Source organism: Mesoplodon densirostris, chromosome 2, assembly GCF_025265405.1.
Source record: "Mesoplodon densirostris isolate mMesDen1 chromosome 2, mMesDen1 primary haplotype, whole genome shotgun sequence".
Classification (NCBI taxonomy): Eukaryota; Metazoa; Chordata; class Mammalia; order Artiodactyla; family Ziphiidae; genus Mesoplodon; species Mesoplodon densirostris.
In genome coordinates, this window is record NC_082662.1 from 159717387 (window position 1) to 159738686 (window position 21300).

Here is a 21300-nt window from a genome sequence, read left to right on the forward strand (position 1 = left end):
CACAGACGCCTCCTGAGCAAACAGGCCATCAGAGGGAGCCCCCTGCGCCGCCAGAGCTACTCAGAGAGCCGTCACCCATCCAACAGCAGCCCGGGCCCAGAGCTGCTGAGTCAGAAGGGCTGCGGCCCAGCAATCCTGCCCCACCAGGCATACGTGACAAGCGCAGTTAAATTGGGGAAGCACCACCCACGAGGCACCCGACCCCACCCCTGCTCTGAATCATTCCGGGGTTTGATCCACTTTGCAAAGGAGGCTTTTCTTTTCTAAAAAGCTGCACCCACTGGGATGAGCACAGGGCTCCTGAGCCACCAAGGTGAGAACTCCGTGTGCAAACAGGAGACCAGAGGCCTCGGAACTGAGAAGCCGTGCAAAGGGAGCTTTAAAATGGACAAGGAAATTAGCTCAGCCTCCAGCCCTGAGGAAGCTGGATCAAACTAAAGACATCTGGCCAGTCTCTGCAAATATCTACTCCTCAGAGACGCCCGTGGAGTCCCCCACTTCTGCCACCCATCTCCCCCTCCATCTCTTAATCCTACTATAATTTTCTTCCATGGCACTCATCACTTCTGGGAATTGTACGTGTATCTGTTTTTTATTGTCAGTCTCCACCAGTAGAATGTAAGCACAAGGGCAGGAATCTTGTGTTTGGTTCACTTCTATAGCAGCAGGGCTCAGAGTAGAACCCAGCACAGAATAGGGCTTAATCAATATTTGTTGAATGAATGAGTTAATGAGTGGATGAATGACAGCACACATAATCCAGTAGTGCAAGGACCATGTCTGGCTTGCTTACCTCTGTGAGCTCACCGCTGGCTCCCCAGTGCCCAGAACACTGCCTGATAAGCAGGCAGACACTTAAATTCTCCTTGAATCGATGAGAGAGGTGCAAGCACGTTTGTTTGGGTTTTTTTTACAGCTTTATTGGAGTATAATTGCTTCACAATGGTGTGTTAGTTTCTGCTTTATAACAGAATGAATCAGTTATACATATACATATGTTCCCATATCCCTTCCCTCTTGTGTCTCCCTCCCTCCCACCCTATCCCACCCTTCCAGGCGGTCACAAAGCACCGAGCTGATCTCCCTGTGCTATGCGGCTGCTTCCCACTAGCTATCTATTTTACATTTGGCAGTGTATATATGTCCATGACTCTCTCTCACTTTGTCACAGCTTACCCTTCCCCCTCCCCATATCCTCAAGTCCATTCTCTAGTAGGTCTGTGTCTTTATTCCCATCTTACCCCTAGGTTCTTCATGACATTTTTTTTTCTTAAATTCCATATATATGTGTTAGCATACGGTATATGTGTTTCTCTCTCTGACTTACTTCACTCTGTATTAGCCCCAACACTGACACTGTACTTCATCCAGACCACACTTGATCAGACCAAGAAGTTACCAGGGCATCACTCAGTGCATGTGTATAGGGAGCCAAGGGGATGCTGAAAATTTTAAAGGTTGACAAACACTGTTTCGGAAGTATGGCTTGGCATTTGGACAGAGGTTAAAACCTGGAGAACCCGAGGCAATAAACGACTCCAGCACCCTGGAGGAGGACCGCAGCTTTTAGGGCACTTGTCTTCCTCCCCACTCACCCCCTTCTCCTGGTTCCAAATACCATTATTGGCCATCACACCAGTCAGAGGCCACGGCCAACCAAACTCCATTATAATGCACAGATTGTACCCTTGCTTGCACTTAGGTTAAATTTAGAATTCAAGTGTACTTATGTGGGGAAAACAACACAAGGCAAATGTTTTTTAATCAAGTGGTTTATTTACTTATTTTTTTTCTCGAATAGGAAATTAAGTTTCTTCAATGGTCACTGACTTTGCCACAGAAAAACCTTCCCAAGTGATAGGAAAATAAGCCAAAAGGATCTGACCTTGCCAAGTGTCCACTCAAACAATAAGCCTCTGGTACTGAGCACTTTCAGGAAACCCAGGGGTCTGACAGAGCGGGGTGGGGGAGGGGGGCAGGAGGGAGAGAGGAGGGAGGCTGAGGACTTGACAGTAGGAAAGGGAGTCACAGAAAAGGGTCTTTGGGAGGAACCAATTACCAAGAGAGTCAAATTATTTAAAGTTGAAATAAGTGAGAATTTATTCACAACATATGCAGATCTACAAGAGTGATAATGCAGATGGCTGGAAAAGGGGGCACTTAAAAATAGCAGTGACATGGAAGCTGGGGTTTCCAGCATGCTGGATACTGGTCAGAACACAGCAAAATTCAAATCCCTCTTGGTCCCTTTTGGTTCCCTTGATTCTTCCTCATAACATCAGCAATTATTTTTAAAAGGGGAAGATTTATGCCTTTTTCCCCAAAAAAGATTTTACCAATTTTCCAGTGGTAATGGAAGGTAAGTTTCAGGCTACCTCAGCCCCTTGTCGTCAAACCCCTCTTTGGTGTTTCTTTTTAGACAGAGGATTTGTATTAGCAGAGCCCTGTATATATATATATATATATATATATATATATATATACACCAATTTCCAGAGATTTCCAACTGAAGAAGCACTAGGTGATTCTTTATCCCCCCTTTTTTTTGCCCTAATCCCGTATATTTGTCACTGAAGATAGAGCAGAAAACCTTGCAGCTCCAGTACTGTCTCTCCCATACACATTGTGCAGCTATTTTTGTGTTGTTTTTCAGGCCCACAATACAGGTGGGCAAAATGCAGGTGACAAGGAAGTGAGCTATATGGTTGGAAGCTTGGTGACATGCTTTGTCCTGCAGGTTATCCAGCCATCTCAGAAGCCAGGGGCTATGAGCACCCCTCAGATTTCCATTAGCCAGTCATCAGTACCCACCCCACCCCATGCTTACACAGGCCCCAACCCCGGGCTGGTCTCCTCTTGTGCGATAAGTGCACGAACGGGCCGTCAGAATGTTCTCGAATTTTCTCCCAGTGTTCGCTGCTTTCTGCCCAGGACATGCTCCCCGCTGTAGCCATGAGGGCGGATCTTCAACTCCACAAAAGGAATGGAGAATTCATGTCCTTTCCATGGTTCCCAGTTCACCCCCTACATTAAATAAATAAGTAAATAAATTAAATAACTAAATAAATAAAACAAATAAGTAAGCCAACATCAAGAAGAGGCACCTGGGAGAAGGTGGGGTGGATTATGGTATCAAGGAATGTTTCTTTGCCAGGGAAACTACTCCCTCTCTGCTTAGCGGAGAGACTGGGATATTTATAAAGGCAGTGAGACAGGAATCTAGAAGCGTGCTCCCTCTGCTGGGCAGCTGAGGTTAGACAGGCTGATAATTTGGAAGGCCCCTGTGGTTGGAGGATGGGGGGTTGTGAGCCCAGGAGGCGGGTGAGACCAGAGAAGCAGCAAAGGTAACACAGGGTCAACCTGGTCGGCAATGATCAAATTATCTTTGCCTCACTCTTTTCCTTTACAAAAAATTAAAGGCAACAGTAAACATATTAATTGGCCAATTGTGAAAAATCATTTTCAGTTTAGACTGTTTAGATATTAGCTCTGGGGTAATAAATAGCCTGCTGAAAACTAAATTTCATTTTACGACTTTTGATGGGTGAGCACAATAATATTTAATTCACTTAATAACCTTGCAACCTGGCCAATAAAGAGCCCAAGTGACCAATTTTATGTATTTTAATTTGTGAGGTAAATAATAAACAAGAAGCTAAACACCTTGCAGACTGTGAAAAGCACATTAACCAGATGAATGTCTTTTATTAGCAAATATGGGGATGGTTTAGGGCATGCTGGCTGCTCATTTCAAATATTTGATCTCTGATCACAGGCTTCCCTGAGTCAGCCCACATGCTGCCACCATGATTCATGGGCACACCCTCCACGGCTCCCCTGGGGGCAAATTTCTTCTTCCCTTTGAAAAATCACATAAGAATTGGGAGTCCCTGCTGCCTGGTTAGCACCAAAGGAATCAAAATGTACCTGGACTTTAGACGTACTAATACTTAGAGTCATATTGGTACAATATGTATGAGTTCTGGGGAGAGGTGGCTTCCTGAAGGCTAGGATCAAGATCCAGGATGGGAAATGAGAAACCCAGGAAGGGGAGAGCTCAGGGAGGGGATGGATTAATGATGAGTAGGAACAAAGATGCAATTTTTAAGAAGCTGTGAGGGAGCAGGCAGGAGATGCCTGGAAGCTGGCGAGGAACGAAGACGATGTCCATGGGGCAAGAGGATTCAAGAAATCACTGATTGGAAAGTTGCAGAGCAAGGGAGGGGTGAGGAGCCCTCGCCAACTCCTGGCCCTGTGTGCACACTCCTGAAGTGGAGAAACAAGTTCAGCACAACGCTCTGGGAAGACTTTGGGTGGCTCTGGATGAAGTGAATCCAAGGGTGGGTCTGACATAAGACAGAAAACTTTGTTTTCCCCATGATCAAAGGACTGAGAAAAATAGCTCTGGTTTAACTGGATGAACGACTAGAAAGAATTCTGAAGTGTCTGTTATGGATAAAACATTTGTGCCCCTCCCCCGCCAAACTGCATATGTTGAAGCCCTGACCCCACAACATGACGGTATTTGGAGATGGCGCCTTTGGGAGGTAATTAGGGTTAGATGACGTCATGAGGGTAGGTCAACCATGGTGGGGTCAGTGCCCTTATAAGAAGAGAAGGACAGACCAGAGCTCTCTCTCTCTCCCCACTATGTGAGGATGCTGTGAAAAGGTGGCCATCCACGAGCCAGAAAGAGCTCTCATCAGGAACTGAATCTGCTGGGAACTTGATCTTGGACTTCCCAGCCTCTAGAACCATGAGAAATAAATGTCTGTTGTCTAAGCCATGCCAGCTATATTATTTTGTTACAGTAGCTTGAGGTGACCAAGACTGTCCATGTGTGAACTCGTAAAGTGAGATGGTGTGGGACCCATATCATCTCTGTTAAGCAGTGGGCAGCCTGAGTACCTCCCTGCACTGAGTAAGGGTGCAGCATTGGTGGGAATGTAGAGTGGGGAGGGGCTGCAGCAGATGGGCAGGGAGGGCCTTGACCTCAAGGCCATGGAGCCTGGAGAAGAAGCCTTACTGCCCTGACTGCTGGCATCAGAAGGAGAGGGTCAGCCAAACCACTCTGGAGGGTGTCACTCTAGGAACACAATATGGGAAAAGCCTGGGACAAAAAAGATGTTCACCTGTCACCTACCTCACTATGCTTGGTCTCCCCGTATCTGCCATTAGGGTTGGCCAAGTGGCAGTTCTTGTACCACCAGCCGCCATGATGCGTCAGGGCACAGTTGCTGAGGGCGATATCATTGTCTCTGTCAAAGGTTGTAAACTTCCATCCATTGTGGTAAGTAAGAGCGTCCCCTGCAGGAGGGAAGAGATGAGAGGGGAGAGCCCAAGTCTCACCCCCTGAGGGCGTGATCAAACTCTGGCCTGAAAGAGGACTGGGGGCAGGAAAACCTCCAGGCATGAAACGGCCAGGGATCCAGTCAGTTAGGCCACAAGGAGCCACTCTTTTCTCAAAATCGCCAAGATGAGAACACAATACCGATGAACAGATTCTCTTTCCTGGCTGGTCATCCAAACTTCAGGCCTGTTTCTCCAATAGCTTTAAAAGCATTTTCACTTAGAGGCTTCACCGTAAAATATCCAAACACCCAAAACCAAACTCCTCGACACTTCCCACAGTACCTGACCACCCTCACACAACTAACCCCCTTTCTGTGCTCCTGTCTCTGCTTGAGCATCCTCCCAGTCACCCAGACTGGGTACCCCCAAGCCACATTTGACAATCCTGTGTACCCCATTATCAAGCCCTTCCTTCTGCAGATCACTCCTATACACCCCTGCTGCACCCACGGCTGCCACCCTGGGCTGTTCTCATCTCTCTCCAGGCCTGTGTTAACACAACAGCTTTCCTAGCTCTTCCGAAGCTTTAGCGTCCATTTGCATCATCTCAGGCCTACTTCCTCCCACATGGAGTGAATTACTCCTCCTGGCTTTTCAGGCCTGTAACTTGGCTGTACCCTTTGCACAATCTCATAGCCCACTATCCCCACAGGCGCCCTCCACGTGTGAAGTGGACACATCCATCGTCCATGCCTCTGCTCACCTGTTTCTCTCTGCCCTTCATCACTCCAAATCCTCACCATTCCTCAAAGCCCAGCTCAACCCCACTCCTGAGGAAGATTCTCCTTATTAATCCTCCCACATACACACCTGAACTTCTAGAGCCCTTCTGGGCACGTAGGTACAATTAAGTGCTTTGTTAATCCTATCTAGAAATCTGCCTTAATTATTTTACTTGTATTCTACTATTTCCCTATCACATTTGTCATCCTTTTATAATTCAGCTCATAAAATGAAATAAGGGCTCATATCAATCCCAAGCTTAATCAAGTTCTGTTCCTACAATAACAATACTTCCATTTAATCTGATCTCTGAGTTACCCATCACAGTCACATATACATTCTCATTTGATGCCCACAACAAGCCTGAAGGGTGGGTCAGGCAGCTCTTAATCCCATAAGGAAACAAACTCACAGAGTTTAGACTCTAGGAATTTGCCACGGTCCCACAGTCCAGAAGCAGCAGAGCCAGGACTCAAATCTCCGACCTGAGATTCCAAGCCCAGAGTTCCTTCTGAGACACCGATTCACAGGAAGCTCCCTTATTTCAACAGCAGGCTTTGATCATGCCTAACAAGGACGAGCTGTCTCTGGCCATCTACAGCAATGGTTCTCAAAGTGGACCCTGGACTGTCAGCAGCTGCAGCACCTGGAACCTGTTAGAAATGCACGGTCCCAGGTCCACCCCAGACATACAAAACCAGAAACTCCACGGTCATACCCTGCAGTCTGTGCTTTAACAAGCCCTTCAGATGACAGCAAGCCCTTCTGATGCCAGCTAAAGATTGAGAACTTTTGTCCTGCATCCTCATTCATTCATTCAGAAAACATCAGGCATGCCTGTTATGGCCCAGCACCATGCCAGGCTCTGGGAATACAAACAGTGGTCCTTGCTCTCAAGAACTTAGTTGCAGGTGGCTGGGGACAAATAGATACTTGACAACACACTGTGTAAAGGGAAGGTCCCAGATTGACCCTCTGATTTGGGAGATCCAACAGTGGCTCCTTCATGCCTCACCTAAGACACAGCAAAACCTCTGCCCTCATTCATTTTCTCCAATCAAAGAAGGGCAAATTGTCACATCTGTTCACAGACATTTCCCCCTCTCCTCAGATTCCATGCAGACAGTTCCCTACAGCTCCAAATACCACACAATGGTTCCTTTAGCAACAATTACCTGACCTGCACATAAAGTTCCCAGAGCTGTTTTCTAAGAATCTGTGCACAGGCTATGTCTTAAAGATCTCTTTGTCGTTATCTAACCTTGGGCATTGGGATAAAGAAAGGTGAAGCAGGTTGTGGCCCTAAGTGTGAGAGTTTTTTCCCCCATAGATGGCTTTTCTACCTTCTAGAAACTGAAGCCACACTAATGTTCCGAGTATAGATAGTGAGTGTTCTCATAAATCAAAACCTAACTTTTCTTTGGTCATCAGGCCCTGGCCAAGACAGTATTCTGACTTATTAAGCTTATCTCCTCAAGAAAGATAAAGTAGAAAAGCCAATGGTGGTTAGACTCCCTCCCACCTGCTGGAGTGTTAGGAGAAAACACTGATGAGAGATAACGTGCCCCACTTCTAGTCTAATGGCTTTGGGTGGGAGCTCATTCTTCTCGGGTGGCGGGTGGGAGAAGTTGGTCGCAGGCCCATAAGAGGTCTGAACCCAAGCCCAGGACGGGGCTGCTGATCTGGTCAGCACCCATCTCATCAAAATATCACTGTGGGACCAACTCTTCTCCTCTCGTCCTAGGAAAGATGACCCAGGCAGCTGAGCCATCTCAGACCAGAAAAAGCTGTTAACATCATTTCCCCTTTAAGTCACACACAGACACAGGACCACATGTCTGGATCTTAAACATCTTCTACCCTGGGACCAGGAATTGGCCAATGAAAGAGTGATTCGTACCATCGCTAGCTTTCTCTTTTGTCCATGTGTTCAACAATGTTTTCTTTCTAAGTGCCAGTACTTAAAAATCCACTTCAAAGCTAGGAAGCCACTGGCATTTGGGGTGGAACAATCCTTCACTGTGAGTATTTGGCATCCCTGGCCCCAGCCCACTGAATGCTGGTAGAGTGCCTCAGTCTACGAGTACATTTCTAAGTGCCCCCATGGGGTGGGCCATCCCTGCTTAAGCAGCTCTGAGTCTCTGGCAAGTGGGACTTGAAATCAGCTGCAAATGATGGGTTAGCCCACAGAAAGCCTTCTGCACCACCCCAAATGTCTAGCTATTTATGTTTTCATTATAATCTCCAAATTGATGAATAGCAGCCTCTTGAAGGTAGAGTTCATAGACTGTCCTACCTGTCTCACTCCAAGATTCAGAATCAGAAAGTCAATTGACATGGCCTTACCTTGCTGGAGTTTCCTTTGGGGAGGAATAATGGGCTTTTTGATTTGACTTCAGTGGAAGCAAAAGTTGAGGGCCCACCTGGACAGTCTGAGTAGGGGAAGAGTCTAAAACCTCACTTTCCCACCAGAGCTGTACACCTCTAGTTCCAAAAAGAGCTATAACAGGGTTAAAAGCTGGGGAGATCTGGCACATGCCTGGAGATATCAGAATGTTCACTTCCTATCTGAATGCCATGTCCTCTAAACAGTAACTCATCATCTAGGACGTGAGTACCCAGAAGCTTCCTAACTTTCCAAATCCTCCTTGGGGACCAATCAGCACATATAAAGAAAGCTAAAACTCCACTAACCCTGCCGCTGTAATTTCGAATTTAAAAATAAGAATGATAGTACCCAGGGGAAGACTAGACTGTTGTCTAAATGCTGCATGAGTTCAAAGTCTCTCAAGGCTTCCTATTAAAAAGCACATCCTCCACTGACCAGCACTGTTGGCCTGAACAACCTTAGAATGGGAATTATACCCTAATCACGGTTAAAATGCAAATAGAGTCCCTGGGAGGAGAATCACAGTAATTCACAAATATGTTGACTCCTTTTCACTCATTTTCTCATTAGCATCAGTTGAGTTACTGGATTAAGACAGGCCTCAGAAAAGGTACATTTGAATAATAGAGGGAAGGGGATTGGGTAGCCTGGGAGGGCAGTCCTGAGTGAGGTCCCCAGCATAAGTCCCGTGAGGGCAGTGGGTTTCAGGGAGAGATGTGGGCACAGGTGCCAAAGGGAAACAGCCCAACCCCATATCTTGTCTGCAGAAGGTTCCATGAATGGAGTCTCTGAAGACTGGGATTCTTCAGCCTGAGAAAGGAAGGCTGACTGATCACAATGGTCAAGACTGAATGGTATTGGGAAGAAAAGGGATGACCAGATTATTTGCCATGTGGACTAAGACCAGAGCAGGAGGAGGCCCGAGGGGTCTGATGAAATAAAGTTCATATTTTATGGCAAGACAAGAAAAATTTTTAAATAAAGTTTTTCTTTGCCCATTTGGGCCTCTTCCCCCCCCACTTTAGTGTGTACCATGCATCTGTGTTAACCAGGCTTCCTTAGGAGGTGACACTCCCTCTTAATCTCATCAAGGGGCCATCATGACCCATGACCCACTACTTTGTACATGTAGATCTGGATTGTGTAAACTGTCAACAACACATCATTTGACATATAACCCTTTGTCTCAAAAACTTATATAACTGTGCTTTGACCTCTAACAGGTAGACCAGTCCTCAGAGCTTTCTGAAAGACTGCCTCCCTGCTTAAAATCCTCAGGTTGGCTTGAATAAAAATTTCCATTTCTTTCTTATATCAACGATTGATTACTTTATTTCACTGACAAGTCTAAGGGAGATTGTAACATTCACACCCCTTCCACCTACTGGCTGGGAGAGCCAATGCGATCTGATCTTAGCTGCAGCTGGTGGGGAGGGGGAGGGTAGGCAGCGTGCTTAGTCCTACAAGAGGGCATCTTTAAATTAAATCCCCCTCATTCGATTAATATGCTTATAATCATCTGAATGTCCATCTGTGTTTCCCAATTGCATTTTAACTGGCTTTTTTCTATGCCTGACTTTTGTGTTTTATATTATACTTTGTACAATGGAAAACGGTTGCCAGCCTTTTTCCAGCCTATGGAGACCAGGACCAGCATGGAAAGAAGGGACGGCACCCAAAGCAGTGCAGACTCTTCTAGCTGCAGTGGCTTTTCTCCCAAAGACTGCTTTTCTCTGAATCAGTTCTTTGCACACTTCCTCCCACCCCCAACCCCTACTCGGGACCCTTGAAACGTACCCCGCGTCTGTCACCCAAACTCCTCATACTCTGGTAGGTTCCTACCCCTCCCGCTTTGTCTCCTCCCATGTTACCATGTCACCAAACTCACCTCTTCACTGACCCTCTGAAAGCTATTTTGGGCCTCAGATTCTATTCTTTACAATATAAAACACCCATAAGATTATATAGAAAGGTCGTGCTAGCAGGATCATCTTTCAAACTCACCTACTGTGTGCCAGGCTCCACACTAAGCACTGGGAAACAAGAGCAAGTGTAAAATTCATGTGATTTTTTTAAAAAATTAAATGACAAGACCTGAAAGAAATTTTGCATCAGTAGTTGGCCACTTCCAGTCATGGCCCCGGACACTCAGGGGTGTCTGTTCACAGTCCTCCACCATCAGGGGGTTCTCAAGTAGACAATTTTGAGAACGTCTGCAGGCTTCAAGGGTACACCCCAATTTCCTTGTGTCTGCTCAGCCTTTGCTCACCCCTGGACTCCCCCAGGCCTGGAGAGCCCCCCACCCCCTTTCCTCCTATTTGAAAGTTCTAGCCTTTCAGACCCAACTCCAGCCCACTGTCCTGCAGGGAGCCTCTGGCAATCCCTTCAGTCCTCAATGTACCCACCTCTCCACACTCCTGTAGCTCTTTATTCTCCTTAGCACTTATTTGACTCTTTGCAGAAGTTGCCTTATATTATTATTTATCTATTTACGTGTGTGTCTAAGGGGAGACACCATATCTTACACAGTCAGTCTATTTGGCTGGTAACACATTCCTACATAGTTCTGCCAAAGTCAAAGACATGCTAAGTCAAACACCAGACTTACTTGTTAGGGTTTAAAGACCATAAACACAGGTTTAAAGTATACTAGGTAAAACAATAACCATGCCTTGCCTCTTAAAGAAAATACTCAGTGATATAATTCCAGTATTTCTGCCACGTTGCTTAATTTTGTTCTTTTCCTTCACAACTGAACACACCATCAACTGGCTTAAATCCAATGAGCAGCTAACATTCCCCTACTTTCAGCTGAACTGCTCATTTCTGTGTTGTCACAGTTGTGTGGAGTTAATGAGACCTATACTTCTTATTGTTTGAATCAGCACTTTCATTCTTCTGTCTTTGTTTATGGCAAAGTGCCACAAAATATTTAAATAAGGGCTTCCCTGGTGGGGCAGTGGTTGAGAGTCCGCCTGCTGATGCAGGGGACACGGGTTCATGCCCCGGTCCGGGAAGATCCCACATGCTGTGGAGCGGCTGGGCCCGTGAGCCATGGCCACTGAGCCTGTGCGTCTGGAGCCTGTGCTCCGCAACGGGAGAGGCCACGGCAGTGAGAGGCATACTGAAAAAAAAAAAAATTTAAATAATACACACACACTGCTATGCAAGAATGGCAGTCACACTACTGAAGCCAAATGAGTGGTGGGCAGACACCATGAAATCTCTCAGAATGTGGGTTCATCAGCTAATGTACAACAGCCCGAATTGGGGGAGTATAAGAGGAGGAATTTTGGCGGGGGATCAGTGTGTAATGTACAGAAGTTCCAATTTTATGATAGTCAAAGACCGCTTCAATGATTCGGTTTAATCCCCTGCAGGGAGCGGGGCCTCACTTGTCAGTGAGGACAATTCACCTTCACAGAACAATATTCCATCCCCCCAAGACCCATGGCAGGTGGCCGACCGATCCTCAGACACACAGAGCAGGAGACCCCAGCAGGAAGGACACGTTTTGTCTTACCTGCTGTGCCTCTGTATTTCCCAACTGTCAGCCTGTACCGCTCCTTGCTGGAGGCTACCCGGAAGGAGTCATATATGGCATAGGCAGATTCGTTGGCCGTCTGTAAGTCCACTCGCACCTCATAGCGGGTGGGCGTGCCTGTGGTGAGGTTGTGCAGCTTGTCGAGTCCTAAGAATCAGGAATGGAATTCCGGTAACCAATCAACCGGTGTGTGAGCACCCACCAGTGGCATTGGACACTTTCAGCCCGCAAAGCTGCCTCAGCCTTTACCTCCTCTGCTAATGGGGGCCTTCCCTACACCATCTCTTCTGGGGGGCTCATTTTTCATCCCATTATGTCTTTGGCACAGTCATGCTTCTGAGTGTGGAAACCACATCCTCTGGCAGGGAGCGGAGGGGTTAATCGTGGGATGAATCTGCCCCCACTGACTCCTTCTCTCTCAAGCAGAAGCTGTTCTATTTATCATCTGCTTATCTCACCAAGTGGGAGAGGAGATCACCTACTGACTCTGGGGTCACCGAAGGGACTTTTGCACCAAGCAAACCACAAACATCATCTACTCTATCAGACTCTGAGTATCCAGATTATGAGTTTTTAAGTCTTCATTTCCCAGTTGATGCTTTTGGCTACTTCATTCTCTACAAACATCTGCTCCAGAATAGAGCAGACGTAAAAGGGAAAAAACAATGCCATAACGACTGGCATGACTAGCAGAATTTCAGGGACTCGTATGACCTCCCAGTGAGAGCCCAGAGTCCCGATCAATCAACTATTTTTCTCCTCTTGTAGTTTCTGAAAAGTTCAGGCTGCAGGCAGGTTGTGCGGGCCTTAGATGCAGCATAAAGCCCACCCACCTGTGACAGCCCCACCCTCTCGCACGCCCAGAGCACATGAGAACCTTCCTGGCGACACAGCCACACCAACGCCCTGGTCCCCTGGTCGGCAGGCTCCTCAGAGAGGCCCTGTGGCTTGGAGCTCTTCCTGTACATGGTGAGCTTTCTCAAGCTGCCTGACCAGCTTCTCAGAGGGGACTCTCCCTTTTGCACCTCAGCCTTTATGGATGCTCAAAGGTCCTACCAAGCCAGAACTCCCTCATGGGGTCCCCGAAGCCTTCCACGTAGGTCCGCCAGCGCTTGAAGAAATCCAGCTGCCCGGTGTTCCGCCTCTGGAAGACCTGAAGAGGGAGGTGGACGTTTCCCTCTGACATACCTGAACAGACGTGGCTGAGTGACACAGGGCAGCACAGCGGACTGGGGCTGCCCTGAGGATGGGCAGAGGGGACACAAGGTAAAACTGACAGATGTGACGATGGACTGCAAGTGGAGCTGAGGGAGAGGAGGATGTCAAGATTGCCTCTCGTGGTTTGGGCTCGCAGCGCTGAGGGCAATTCACTCAGCCGATCGCTGGGAAAGGGGCTGTGAGAGAGGACAGTTTCCGTGAGTGCAGCAGAGCTCATCTGGGGACCCGGTAAGTGTGAGTGACTTCTGAGGTATCCTGGTGAACAAAGATGCCATAGGAACCACTGAATGTAAGGGCTAGAGTTCTCAGGAGAGAGCCAGGCTGGACTCAGAAGGTGTATCTGTGTACCTAAGACAGTGCTGGGTGCTCAGCAAGTCCCCTTTCACTCTCCTCACCCCCTGAACACAGGGGGACTTCCTTTTTCAGCCTTTCTTGCAGCTAAGCTGGAACCATAGGACTTGTTCCAACCACAGGACTGTAAACAGGAGCATAGCTTATGGGCTGGGGGTCTCCACACTCTCTCTTCCATTGCCCTGGGCCACGGGGCCACGGTGAAGGCCACATGATGACAGAGCAGGACCACAAGCTGTGATCGGCCTGAATTCCTGAGTCACCACTGAGAAGTGACTTTGCACACATGAGAAAAAACCTTTTATGGGTTACATAATTGAAATTTGGGGTTGGTTTGCTACTGCAGCATAGCCCATTCTATCCTAACTAACATGGAAAGCCACCGGGACATAGAGAGGAAGATGAAGCCACTGGAAGGATGAGACCACCCGGGTAGAAAACAGGAACTGAAAAGAGAAAGTGGCCTAGAATGAAGCCTTGCAGACCCCAAGATATAAGAGCCACGCACAGCAAGATAAGTTCATTAAGGCAAAAGAGGAGCAACTAGTGACGTGAAGGACAACTGAGAAAATGTGGGATCAGAAAGGCCGCTGGAGAAAGGTGTGCCCAGTAGTGTCAAATGCTGGTGAGAAGTCAGGGAGCATGAGGTTCAAACTGCCCACAGAACCTGGGGACACGGAATCGCCAGTGACTTGAGCAAAGGCTGTGCTAGTGAGCGACAAGAGCAGAAGGCCAACCAGACCGGGCTGAAGAGTGAGAGAGAAGGGACAACGTGGAAACGGAGGTGGGACTGTTTCATGAGAGTACAGGCTGCTTTCTTTTCAAAACGTCCTCTGTCTGAGGAAGGGAGGCAGTTCCAGTCAGGGTACATTGGATTCTTTTCTATGAAGTAAACCTGAAAAGTACCTAAAAGCTAAACACACCCATGTATGCTAATGCCTCCTGGCCTTGAGGGCCACGCTAGACACCATCCTAGCTGACTTCACAAATGAGGCTGGAACTCCCCAAGGCTGGAGCGGCATCTTCCTCTCCGCCTACTTTCCTTCGTGTTCATTCAAAAGCAGAATCCAATCCCCACCCCCTTTCCACCATGCTTCACACCACCTTGAAGTCAAGCGCTTTATCTTGAATCTGATGAGGTAAACCTCCCGATACTTGAGCATTCTTGACCCTTTTCTCTGGGAAGAGACGGGGAGGGAGGAGAGAGCAGCTTGCCCACAGCAATGCCGAGAGCTCCGAGCGGGAGCTCACCGCCAGCTCCTGAAGCGCCAATCCCTGTCTGCTGGCCCAGGAGGCGCTGAATGAAGACGGCAGTGGGTGGGAGTCCTGGCAGGGGGTTGGCGAGTCCATCATTTCTATTCCTGAGCCTCAGTCAGCTTGCTGTCCAACAGGTTAGAAGCGGGAAGGAGGTGTCTACCTCAGAGGCGCTGGGAGGACTCATGAGACAGGACACGTGAAAAGGATACAGAGCCTCTGAGCAGAACTTAGGGATCGTCATGGCGAACAACGACCCACTGCACTAACCCCGCTGTTCGCTTTCCCATCTTTTCACGTGTCCGTCTTTTAGAGACGTCCCCTTCCTTTACTGGCTTCCTTCGTTTCTTTTTTCACTTATTCACTTGTGTAACAATCACTTGTTGAGCGTTTGTTAAGGGCTGACTCCAGGGCAAGAATATACAATGCCATTTTACAGATGTGAAAGTTCAGAAAAGCAAACAGCCAGAGTGACACAGCTAACTATTCAGTGGCTGATGCAAAGATAAAACACTGCCTCCTCATCTTTCCATGAGAAAGTCTGAAAAAAACCAGCTCTACTGACCCTGTTGTTCACAGAGCATGTCGTAAGATTCTGAGGCTAACTGTTAATTTCCTAGCACCTGGGATTACTCCTGTATCACCGACAGTGGAATCCTAGGGCAGATGTGGGCACCAATGTTTGGTTCCACCCACCTTGCATCAAATTCCTTTCCCACTGATATAATTAGTTATACTATAAGGTCAGGCTCAAATTTGATCCTGTCCTCCTAGGACATAGGCTTTACAAAGGCATTTGGTCTCTATCTCTGATCAATGAACATAGTGCCCAAGCATTTTTTTATTTGTTTTTTTCTTTGTTTGTTTTACTAATGCTTCAGCTTGGCTAGGGAAACTCCAAAAAAATGGTTCTGATGCTCTTGGTATCACTGTTCAGACCCAGCTCTATACTTACTAGCGGTGTCCTTGGGCAAGTTAGTTAACCTTGACAAGCCTCACTTCTCTAAACTATTAGATCAAGATGTTAATAGCCTATTTGCCATTCTCTTAAATCAAGCCTTCAGCAAGGTCATCAATCATGATAAATCATAAAGTATAGAGGCCAGAGTCTGGCACATACAGATATAATAAGTGATTATTATATCTCAATAAATGTTAGCTTGCACTTTATGACATCAGATTCCAAATGAACTGACCCATTTGATCATTTGTACATCTTGATCAGTCAGCTTTAACTGACTCAATCAGAATCTAGTCTATTCCCTTCTATGAGGTGAAAATACCTTATAATGAACTATCTGGGGTAACAAAAGCCCCTTAGCAAGTTAAGTCTCAAAGGAGAAAAAAATCTCTTTCTGCCTGGTTCTACACAACAGAGCTTCACTGCACTCTAGAACTTACTCACAGTCCTGAATGACTAAACCAAGAGGAAAAAATGAAAATCTCATTTAAATGCCTGTGGAAAGAGCCTCTCATGTAGTCCTTAGGACTTGCAAGATGGAAAACAAAGATGGAAATATTTGAGACACTTAAGTGTTCCCTGATGGTCTTCATTCCAGCCTCCCACCCATAGCCTCAGTTACCTCACGGCAGAGTTCTGGCCTGTTAATCAAATTGGGTTTCTGCTGCCTGGGATGGAGAAGAATCTCCTTAAAGGGATTTGAGAGGCTCAATTTAGAAGAGCAATGTATTCATATGATGATCATCTTTCAATGACAGCAGACTCCTGAACCCCTAAAAACGTGGAAACCATCAATAAAAGATTTGGTAGAGAAGTTTTCAGGACTCCATATATTTTTTGGAGTGTGGTAGCTTTCAGGAGAACCCTATAGAATTTCAGTTCATGTATTATCTTCAGGAGTCTGGGTGAGAAAACAAGACTTGGGAGGGGTGGGGGACTGGCATTGTTTAGAACCCAGAGGGAGTTTGTTATTTCTGGAACTGATGTCTGTGTTCTGGTAAAGATCACTTGCATGGGCAAGATGCAGAAGGCAAGATCCTTGAGGTCAGGGACTTCTGTCTGTTTGGTTCACTGCTGGTTCTTGAGTATGTAAAACAGTACTTGACACGTAGTAGGCACTGAATAAATATTTGTGGAAAAATCATGGGTACTCCCAGGCAGACAGACGAGCAGGTCTCTTTTGAAAGGTTGCCCTAGACACACATCTCCTGCCCTGTGCGAGGCTGGCTTTCAAAAAGGTCACACTGGACAGTACAAACATCCTGCCAATGGGCATCTATGGGCACAAACGCAGGGAACTGGCTTCAAGCCTGAAGGGACAGAGTGCTTAGAGTTACAATGGTGCTGATGAGAAGCAGCAGGTACAGCCCTGTGAGTCTGGTCAGGTGGAAGGCCTCCCATGTTACATTCTGTTCCATTATTTTTATAGATCAATCAGGAATTTCCCCCATCCAATCCCATTACTGCCTTTCAGCTATCAGATGCAGCTGTGTGGATAATAAGTTTTCTTCTTTGCTGCTTATTAGATGGTATCATTTTATCGGTGGCTGTTCCAGTGTCTTTGGTTTTGCAGGCCCCTGAGTGAACGTGTAAATGAACATAGTTGGAGCTCTATGAGATCATGCTTTCTCCTCCCCACAGTGAGTGGTGGAAGCACAGTGGGTAAGACTGCAGGCTGGTTTGGAGCAGTGAGAGCCTCTCTCTGTTCGGGTACAGGAAGAAGGGGGTGGGGGAGATGGAGAGATCAGATTGAAACTCTCAAAAGCAGCTCATCATAAAATTGGATCAGGCAGATGCAATCAAAGAAGGTACCATGTGGTTTACTGGCCCACAGAGAGTAAAACCTCCACACAGAAGAGGGACGGTCAGAACACTGTCAAGTTTCCTTCTCTCAGGTTTTAGCCTTTCGTATCCAAGTTCCAAAGGCCTTGCTTCTGTACTGTGGAGTCAGGATACAGAAGTTGGACAACGGCTCCAATTCAGAGGACTGAGCCCGCAAAGAGGCTATGCGTTTCCATCTTGGATGGCCTGAGATGACCCATTGGGAAGACCAATGACCCAAGAGGCTGGAGTCCTAAAATCTGGTCCCAACTTTGTTATTAACTCATGTGACTTAGCCAAGGCACTTCTCCTCTTGGGCTTCAATTTACCTATCTATAAAATATGAACCATAATCTCTCTCACTTACTCTATAGCTCATGTGTGAGGGTCATGTTTATGAGATGCTTTGCACAGAGTAAAATGTAGGTTAACACATGTGTAAAGGGCATTAGTAGACAGTGATAAACCCACAGCCTTCCCAATCATCAGCCTTAGTTTACAAAGCCTGCTCTATCCCAGGAGTGAAGTACTTCAGGCTCTATTCTTCCAGTAGGGTGGGATCTCTTTAAAAACAGCAGCAAGCCACCAAAGCTCCTCCCTCCCGTGTATGAAGAAGAAATAGAGCTTCCTGGCCCGAGAAATAAGACACTGCCCAGGGCTCTGTGTGACTCACGATCCAGCCGCCTCCATCTGTGTCCATGTCACAGTACACCTGCAGGGGCCGACTGGCATCCCCGTGCAGGTAGACGGTATAGAGACCACTGGCGACGTTGCTATTCTGCTGAACTTGACTGCAGTCCGAAGGGTGTGGAAAACGGGCACCAACTGGGAGCCAAGCAGAGGAACAGTGTCGTTAGGAGAAGGGCGAGGGAGCAGGGGAGTGGGGCTTGTCCCCTATTTTAACATTATTATGTTTAGAAATTATTTTGGAACCTCCTACTACTTTGCTTCTTCCAACTCTTCACTCACATCTTTTTTTTTCTCGCTCATTCTGCTCTCATCATTTCCTCCTCCTCTGACCCAACTCCCCTCTCACCAAATAACACTCTATTTCATTCCCCTCCTTTGTCTCTCTACCACGGGATGGATTTCTTTTGAACTCATGACCCCACTTCCATTTCCCCCTGTCTAGAGAAATCCAGAATCCTGTAGCCACTTGCTCTTCCTTGGACACCTCTTCTGGCCTCTCCAATGCTTGCCCTCCACTGCATTCTTATTCAGAGCGCACGAGCTCACGTTACCTGTGGAAAGGGTGGTGGATACACTCCTGCTCTGGCGATCACCCTTAAAGGCAACCAAGGAGACAGGGAGGGTGACACCCTGCTCAAGGCCTTGCAACTCAAACCTCTGGTCCCCTCTTCCAAGCTGCACCTCCTACCAAACAAAGGAGACAATAGACATTCATTTATCACCCCCAGCACCCTAGGTGTCAATAGCATTCCCTGGTGCTAATGACAGAAGCTCCCTGGGAGGGTAGAGTTTTGCCTCTTTGAGGGCTCATTGGCAACCCAGAATCCAAGTAGGTTCTAGCTGCTTCTTTGAAGGGCTGTGCCATGGAGATTCAGCACTTCTGGGTGCTCTAGCTGCGAACCAGCACCTGGCACTGCCACTGGGAGAGCACCCACTAGGTGTCCTGGCAACCTCTGCCCCCCAAATACATGCTGGGGCACCAACCTCAGCCACCACTGGAAGCAACAGGCTGGCAACATCAGGCTGAGAAATTAATGGGGAAGGTGAAGCGGGCTATGGTTATCTGTGAGGCGGGGAGATAGTTGGTTTTTCAATAACCTTTCTTCTGAAACTGTCTTACTCCCTCTGTAAACATAGGGTGAACTTTCCTGGCAGGACTGTCATAAGCATTAACTGAGATAATGAATAAGTCAAGGGGCCCTTCCTTTTCTCCTTCCTCCCTTCTTTTTTCCTTGTGAAGGAGAGAGAATAATAACTTTCCACTTGGACAAGTTATGAAAATGTGCTGGCCTTCAGATCCCAGATGGGAGGTATAATTCTTGAAAAAAGGGTTAATCAATTCATTCAATAAATATTTATTGAACACCAACCATGTGCTAGCTCCAAGCACTTCAGATACAAGGATAGCCAAAACAGACAAAAATTCCCTGTCCTCATGGTGCTAACATTTATTGGGGAAGCCAGACATTAAACCAAATAATGTGGAGCAGATTGTGTGGCCAGCAGATATGTGACGGTCAGCTAGGAAGTAGCAGGCACAAAGGTTAGTCCTATAAAATGAGACCACACGGGACTTCCCTGGTGGCGCAGTGGTTAAGAATCCGCCTGCCAATGCGGGTTCGAGCTCTGGTCCACGAAGATCCCACATGGCACGGAGCAACGAAGCCCATGAGCCACAACTACTGAGCCGGCGCCCTAGAGCCCACGAGCCCAACTACTGAACACCGCGCACCTAGAGCCCGTGCTCCACAACAAGAGAAGACACTGCAATGAGAAGCCCGTGCACTGCAACAAAGAGTAGCCCCCACTTGCCACAACTAGAGAAAGCCCATGTGCAGCAACGAAGACCGAATGCAGCCAAAAATAAATAAATTAAATAAATAAATAAATAAATAAATTTATTTTTTAAAAAATGAGACCACACATAAATTGTTCACAAATGACCAAGTTTAGCATTGTCCCTTGCACACAGATGGTGATCAATAAGGATCAACGCGTTCATCAGCAGTTTGCCATGGGGCCACCTCTCAAGCTGGTTGGCCCAAGTGAGTTGCTTCATAGGGAGGCTGGGCAGGGGCAGAAGAGAAAAGACAAGGAGCATCCATACCTTGACGGTGCCATCTGGGAACTGGGAGGTCAGAATATAGCCGTCGATCTGAGCAGAGGGGCGTGTCCAGGTCAATACCCCACCAGACTCTGTTACAGCAGACGGATGAAGGTTTTGGGGGGGGTCAATGTCTGTATATAAAACACCAAGTAATTATTATTACTAAGGTAATGAGAAAAGGTAATTTTTGAGGTGTTGGCTTATGTTTTCTCCCTATATATTCTCCCATTTTTCTTCCTCCCATCAAGCAGGTAGCAGGCTCCATTCTTCCTTGCCACAAGGCCTTTAGGATCCGTGTCTCTAAAAGTATAAACCCACTGAGGACAAGAGGATTAAGGAACAGGGAGTTGGGTGAGTCCCAGAGGGAATGAACCTGGGCTCCCACTTCCCCAGCAGATCTCCAGAGAGCAGTGGGTATGAGCAATCTCGATCAGCAGACAGATTCCCTGAGATGGCAGGGCTCCCAAAGTGGCAAGGAAGGATGAGGGAAGGCAGATCTGGAAGGTCCCTGCACACAGAGGCACTCAGCAAACAGCTACCCAGAAGGGTGACCGAAATACTGGATGGCACTCCCTGGCCTTGGAAAACCACCCAAGACCTTACATACGGCCCTGGGGAAGGAGCATGATCCTAAATTTCCTGAGATTTCCAACTAACAAGCAGAATGGGAGCTTATGATGGAAATTAAGTTGGTATAGAAATATAAAGTTTGGGGAATTCCCTGGCAGTCCAGTGGTTAGAACTCCATGCTTCCTCAGCAGGGGTCCCAGGTTTGATCCCTGGTCAGGGAACTAAGATCCCACAAGCCCCATGGTGGCATAGCCAAAAAAAAAAAAAGAAAAAGAAAAAGAAATATAAAGTTCTATGTCTTATATAACTAAGTATGCAGT

At 47.2% G+C, this 21300-nt stretch overlaps 1 protein-coding gene across 1 annotated transcript in view; it reads right to left on the bottom strand.

The window, feature by feature from the left end:
* Nucleotides 1–2883: 2883 nt before the first annotated feature.
* Nucleotides 2884–21300, bottom strand: part of TNN (tenascin N) — a 55209-nt gene continuing 36792 nt past the window's right edge. The window contains exons 12-18 of the mRNA XM_060088561.1: nucleotides 20411–20541; nucleotides 18855–18987; nucleotides 18287–18438; nucleotides 13065–13161; nucleotides 11988–12155; nucleotides 5144–5307; nucleotides 2884–3024 (exon numbers count right to left, since the gene is read on the bottom strand). Of these exons, the coding sequence (XP_059944544.1) occupies nucleotides 2884–3024; nucleotides 5144–5307; nucleotides 11988–12155; nucleotides 13065–13161; nucleotides 18287–18438; nucleotides 18855–18987; nucleotides 20411–20541 (986 nt within the window). The remainder of the gene's footprint in view (nucleotides 3025–5143; nucleotides 5308–11987; nucleotides 12156–13064; nucleotides 13162–18286; nucleotides 18439–18854; nucleotides 18988–20410; nucleotides 20542–21300) is intronic.